At 41.8% G+C, this 7200-nt stretch overlaps 1 protein-coding gene across 1 annotated transcript; it reads right to left on the bottom strand.

Annotated features, from left to right (window-relative positions):
• Positions 1-3152: 3152 nt before the first annotated feature.
• On the bottom strand, positions 3153-6820 carry LOC123396640. The gene is made up of 5 exons (XM_045091522.1): positions 6697-6820; positions 6536-6621; positions 6021-6334; positions 4639-4726; positions 3153-3616 (listed from the first exon to the last, which is right to left on the bottom strand). The coding sequence occupies exons 1-5, from the start codon at positions 6818-6820 to the stop codon at positions 3566-3568; spliced, it is 663 nt and encodes a 220-aa protein (XP_044947457.1). The 3' UTR covers positions 3153-3565.
• Positions 6821-7200: the final 380 nt, after the last annotated feature.

The raw sequence follows: 7200 nt of genomic DNA on the forward strand, positions 1-7200 counted from the left end.
TAATGCACGTTCATAGGGATGTACTCCCTCCGTTCCTAAATACAAGTCTTTCTAGAGATTCCACTATGGATTACTCCCTCTGATCCGAAATATAAGTCTTTTTAGAGGTTTTATTAGTGGACTACATACGTATGTGTATAGACATACTTTAAAATACGTATGTGTATAGACATACTTTAAAGTGTAGATTCACTCATTTTGCTTCGTATGTAGACCCCTAGTAAAATCTCTTAAAAGACTTGTATTTAGGAACGGAGGAAGTACATATGAAGCAAAAGGAGTTTATCTACACTATAAAGTAGTGAAATCTTTAAAAAGACTTATATTTAGAAGAGGGAGTATTTTACATGTGTGTATGCCTGACAATGAAATATAGGAAAACACTTCCTATCTATAGACTGATAGGAGACCAACGCCAGACCAATGGACTGGCCTTGATTCAATTGGGATCGGACGACCATAAATTGTGCATGCACGTTAAAAAAAAGAAAAAAGAATCCCCTCGTCTAGAAACAAATCTCTGCCCATAACATCTCCCTAATCACTCTTTCGATATTCCTGTTGATTTCAATCTCTTCCATCTCGCATGCAGCGCCCAGATCCCCTTTTTCTTCCATCTCGAATGCAGCGCCCAGATCCCCTTTTTCCATGGCCTCGCATGCGCCTGCCTCCTCCTCTCCTCGAGCAGCACGACCAGTTCCTTTCATTCCTTCGCGCAAGAGCGCCCCTCCTCCGTACGTGGCGCCATGCCTATCTCCAACCGGGCGTCCGTAGTCCGCTGGTGTTGTTGCCTAACCATGCTGTCGGAGGATCACTAGATGACCGAAGGAAGTGAAACCGATTCGACGAGGTTGCAACTGTACGATGCAAAACAGTTGATACTCTTGGAAGCATATTTATCACTCTCTTACCTCCTCCATGACTCATGACGCTTGAGGTTGTAGAGTATATACATCCCAAGGACGACGCATTGAAGAAGATCGAGGGGCTTGGACAGGGGCACTGCAGCTTCTACCCGTCAGCGTCATAGATCACGCCTTCCATGGATGCAATTTATATGAACTAGTGTAACTATGACGAAATATTTTTCCTTTTAATGGGAGTGAAATAATATTCTTTTTGGAAGCAATTCTAGCTAGTTGATGGAAACAAGATTATGATGCTTCCTAAACATGGGAAATTAATATTTTTCATTTTTGAAAAAAGAAGGTTCCAAGCGTCTAGTTGATGGTAGCAAGATTGTGATGCTTCTAAAATATGTGGAATATTTTTTCCTTTTTGACTACACAAGGTTCGAAGCAATTGTCTAGTCAATGAAAGCAGGATGATGATGCTTCCGAAGCATGTGGAATATTTTTATTTTTGGAGAGAAGAAGGCTCGAATCAGTCGTCCAGTCAATGAAAGCAAGATTGTGATGCTTTCAAAACACGTGGAATATTTTCCTTTTTGACATAAGAAGGTTTGAAGCAGTCGTCTAGTCGAAGGAAGCAAGATCGTGATGCTTACAAAATATGTGGAATATTTTTCCTTTTTATCGAAAGAAGTTTCAAAGCAATTCTCTAGTCGATGCAAGCAAAGATCGTGATGCTTCTGAAACATGTGGAACATATTTCTTTTTTTTTACAGAAGAAGGTTTGAAGTAGTTGTCGATGGAAGCAAGATCATGATGGTTTTGAAACATGTGGAATATTTTTTTCCGTTTTGACAAAAGATGGTTTGAAGCAATTCTCAAGCATATAGAAGCAAGATCATGATTCTTTTGAAATATTCAAAATATTTTTATTTTGGATGGAAGGATATATGAAGCAATTCTCTATTTGTTTAGTCGATGGGACAAGATCTTGATGCTTCTGAGACATAATATGCCGACATGACAAAAAAATCAAAAATATTGAAGCAGACATTCAGATAAGCAATTTTTCTAACTAATGGAAACATAACTAACTACAAACAAAAGTACAAGCACATGCATCTGATGCAAATTTGGCATTGCCATGTTGGTTAAAAGTTTTGCTTCCTGAAAAGCAAGTTCCCTAAAATCTGCAAGTTGCATCCTAAATCCAAGGACCAAAAATGCATATCCTCAAATAATTCCGTGTAATTAGCGGCCCACTTAACGGCATGATTTGTGAAGGAAATTAATGCTGGATTTTGTACGTAGGAAATAACTGTCCAAGCTTGTTTCCAGGGGCAGCACACACATCAGATTGAATCAATCGGAGGACTCATGACAAGTCTGATGGGAGGCAGGGCATCAGTAGTCTGATGCCTAACGGTGCCCTAAACGCAAACACACCAACATGGGTGGAGCGGCCAGCGTCTATACCCCACGACCAAGGCTCTCTGAGCTATCACATTTACCAGATTAGTATATTACTCCCTGTTCATAATCTTTTCTAATAATAAAGCACGCAACACTTCTATCGTTCGTCATGACAGTTTTGCAAAAAAGTCCCTGACGTTTTGCGTACTGAACCCGCACTCCCTTTTTAAGTGGAGAAAACAAAAAACGATTCGTTTAATCTGGTATATATAAAGTGTCACCTCTGTTTCAACACAATCATGTGCCTAGCCCAATGACGGACACACGATGGCTTGCTGCCTCAGCAGGAGGCCTGAGTTCAACTCTAGGGTCGGCCTGTTTTCCTTTCCTATTGCTTCATTTTTTATGTAAATTCAAATGCTTTTAAAACATTCATATCTTTTAAATCCTAACTTTATATCTAACATGTTATATATGAAAATCGTTCAGAAAAAAGTGAAGATTTCAAACATGCTATTATTTTGCATGTTACTTTCCTGTTTTTCCTTTCCTATTGCTTCATTTTTTGTGTAAATTCAAATGCTTTTAAAACATTCATATCTTTTAAATCCTAACTCCAAATCTATATATGAAAATCGCTAAAAAAGTGAAGATTTCAAATATGCTATTATTTTGCATGTTACTTTCCACAATAAAGCTTATCGTGCAATATTAATTAATACATTCTCTATATTTGTTATTTTGGAAATGCCTATTACACATATCGTCCAATACGTACAAGGGGGTGATTTTTTTTCCGTTGCAACGCACGGTCATGTTTGCTAGTCACATTAAAAGCATGCACCCTGTCTATAATCACACCAGCTCGCTCCACCCAACATTGATCGATTTGGAAAATGATGTATTTTAGTTTCACCACTTGTTTCGGACTACTGATTTACAACTGAAATCCTTACATGTATTATTACTGAAAAATCACTTAACTCCGTTCTTCATAGTAAACTCGAATCATGAAGAGGAGCTACAGGCATGCCATGTTTCTGCAAAAGAAGTCTGCAATGCAAGCGCACAAACAAGTTTGATATACATCAGCGCGTTCCCGGCGTACACCCAAGAAAGTAAAACACAGAATCAAGTCCTTCGTCAATATGCTAACATATGTATGTTTCCGCCGAGGCCATCTACTCTTGTTCTTCTGCTCTCCACTGGAAGAAGAGCTACAGGGCATGCCATGAACAAGGCCGGTGCTTATGGAGTGCTATCCCACGTCCACAACAGTTATGACTGATCCAGTACAAAAATTAAATGAGACTTGGTCCACGCGTGTTGTATAACGAGACGTATTCTCCAAGCTGATAATAAACAAATCAAGTATTGGCCAATGAGCTATATTAAGTAGCGATTGCAACGCGCGAACGGACGGGCTAGATTTCGGCAGCGCGTAGCCGCATGTCCCAAAAATCCGCGTCCGATCGAACTCACTTAAAAAACAGTCACATAATTATTATTTTTAGATTTACACACAAAATAGCTGTCGCCACATATTTTACACTAAAAGAATAAACTCCCACACCCGATAAGCGCATGTGTCGTCCAGTTAGACAAAGAAAACAAGACATACAAGGCGTCCTCCCATGCACAAAAAGGAAATTGAGCCTATACATGATTGAAACATAATAAGTAAATCCCATTGTACAAAATAAAGAATTTTCCAAATAAAAATAAAGGAGTCATGAACATAAAAATATATTGCCCTCATGGCCTAATTGTGACACAAGTAGGAAAATACACATATATTGTCTTGCATAAAAAATGTGAATGTGATCATCTTAATAAATATTAGTAAGAAATATCATTTCTTTTTGTAGTAGGAGTTGGCAACACAACTTTTCAAGTATTACAGATGTTAAAATTGACAGCCAGTGCAAAACTGATGTTACTTTGGAAGTTTTAATTGGGACTTGCAGAACTAGAGCTGTGTGCTCACATAATATCACAAGTCTACTATTGCAGAGATATCTAGACTTTAGCAACACCAATTTTCTTCAGTAAAAGTGATAGGTTATGGGATTAAGATGAAGTGATTCCGTTTACACTACACATCTTGTTCGTTTGGATTTTCTAGAAATAACATAACAGACTCCAACAACATTTAACCACGATGGAGTATATTCAAAAAATAACATAACAGACTCCAACAACATTTCACTTTGATTGATAAAATAAATAAAAACAAATTATCTCCGAACAGCTATACCATGCAGCGACAGGCCATCCCATCCCACATCTCAACAGAGCACAGTATGCACAGAAGAAGAATATTCACACACTGGCAGAGGACACCTACTTAGATGTGGGATGAAGATGAATTTACCTCAGAGAGGATGGAGACGATAGTATAATTGGACGTGAGATGTGGCAGCTTGTCGCGCCCTCTTCTGCTTCCCTCCCACCTCTGCAACCTTCACCACGGCATCAGAAACACAGTGAGAAGCGGGACGGAGTGTAGTGATGCAGAGAGAGATACACACACAGAGAAAATCCGACTAAAGTCATAGACCAATGAGAAAAAAAATTAATCGAATTATATTAATGATCATAATGAGAGAATTATACAATAACAAAAGGAACCTCAAACCTCTGCTTTCTCCTCCTAACTAAGATTGTGAGCTTAAAGCTAGACATCATAATTAACATCCATGGCAAAATATTGTACAGATACATTTTTTTAAAGAAGATAATAAATTATATCGTCCAAGCCAAGAGTCTACATTGCAACAAGCTAGGAGTAACAAAAAATCGACCATATAAAGAAGCAACAAGATAAAAAAATCAGTGTTATGGGCAGAAAACTAAATGCTGTCAGATTCATAAAATTGAAGAGCTTCTTTATTGAGAAAACGAACTTGTTAGGCAACATGTACACGGTATATGACCGAGCCGGACACTCTTTTATCAACCATGACATCTACATGATAAGTACAAGAAAAATAAGAATGACACGGTTTAGGAACAAAAACACGTAAGGCTTCTTCTTGAGCAACACATCTAGACAGTACTCAAAATCCCGTGTGACAAAACACAGCTAATAACCATGGAACGACACTCAGGGTAGTAGTCGATCAAAAGGTGCATTTAGAGCGCTAAAGTTATGGCTTCGTCGTACAAATTTTAACTAGCGTGCTATTTTACTTGGATACAATCTGGACCATATGGTGTTCAAAAGAACAATCTGGACCATATCAAGTAAATGTCATGCTTACTGGTTCTTTACCTTTTCTACTACAGTTTACTGAAATTTTACCTAGAATAGGCATGAATCATACAGTCATTGATCAAACAATCTTTCTGGATCTCGTTGGCAAATCGAGAGGCATGGTTCCTGCCGAGAATTACCTCATGGGCACCAGCACACGCACCAAGTAGCAGCGATCAAATTGAAAAATAGTTCTAGAAGCATAGGCGCCTAGAAAACAAAACGAAACGTGGTTTGGTACTTTGGGTTCAGATTTCGTCTGTGGCTGCTGGGTGCTAATCCCCTCCCTTCTTTGTTTTCTCTCTGTCCCAAACACTGCTGTAAACTGCAGTGTGCTGCCGGCTACTAATAGAAGGAGCAACACGAGCCAGCCACGAGCGGGAGCGAAAGTAGCATGTTCGGTCTCAGGTCGAGGACGCGGGCGGCGAGCTCCTAAACCTAACCCTAGGTTTCCGCCGCGAGGAGAAGGGGATGAACGGGAGAGGTGGAAGATGACTCACCGTGCGTCGCCGGATGGCAAGCGACTGCAGGCGGAAGGAGGATCCGTCGGTGGTGCTCTGCTACTCAGCTCGTCGAAGCCCAACAACGAACAGGTCGGCAACACGATCGTAGAGGGGACGAGCTGTAGGTGGAGGAGGACCGCGGGCCCCGGAGCGATCTTGGGGAGGGAGACCGCGGGCTCGGCTTCGCTTGCAGGTGGAGAAGCGAACGACAGCGTGCACTGGTGCGGGGAGGGGATGGGGAGGAAGGTGGTGGTGGCGATCTGGAAGGGAAGGAGGCGACGAGTGGCTGGGTAGGGTTCGCGAGGATGGGTCTGCTAGTTTTTTTTCTTTCTACTTTTCTTCTCATGGATGAATGGATGGATGGACGTGGGATTGCTAGCAATGGACAATAGGATTTGTCTCATGTCATCGATCCGTGGCATAAATGGTTCCACCAATCAGAATCCAGCTTATGTAATTGTGTTTCTTCTTTTGTTTCTTTTATATTTTTTATCGTCTTATTTCGGGTAAACACTCAACATATCTCCCCTATAATAATAAAGCGCGCAGTGCTTCTGCCGTATGTCGCGGTAATTTTGTAAAAACACCCCTCGCTTTTCTGATAATTAATCTGCAGTACGTTTTTAAGTTAGAAAAAAAAGCCTTTCGTTCCGTTCCCCGGCTTATCCATTGCGGTCTTCAGGAGTGGGCTTCTCGCCGGCGGCGGGCGAGGAGGCGATGCGCTCGGCCGTCTCGAAGAGGGTGTCGAAGAAGAGCATGGATGCGCCGTCATCGGAGACGTAGCATAGCTCCTCCATGGCGGCCAGCCGCTCCATGCTCGAGACCTCGCAACACGCCGCCGGCCCCGCGCTTCTCCGAGGTAATCGCCATTCTCTCTCTCTATCCCTCTCTTCTCTCTCTCTCTCTCGGTTGGGCGGGAGGGGGAGATGTGAACTGTGGGGATGCGCCCTCTTCTGACGCCCTCTTGTGTTCCTTCGACTTCTTCAGGATAATGCGTGGCTCCCGCAATGGCTTCAGCCGCATCGGCAGCCGACGACCGGCGAGCACCGAATAGACAGCGCCGGCGTTTCGTCGCCGCCTTGTGAGGTGCGCTTTCCTTGCCTGATTTGCACGTCGATTGGTGCTAACCTTGTACGCAGGCTCTGGGTTTATCATTTTATTCGCCCCTTTGGGTTTT

The sequence above is a fragment of the Hordeum vulgare genome, chromosome 1H (genome assembly GCF_904849725.1).
Source record: "Hordeum vulgare subsp. vulgare chromosome 1H, MorexV3_pseudomolecules_assembly, whole genome shotgun sequence".
NCBI lineage: Eukaryota > Viridiplantae > Streptophyta > Magnoliopsida > Poales > Poaceae > Hordeum > Hordeum vulgare.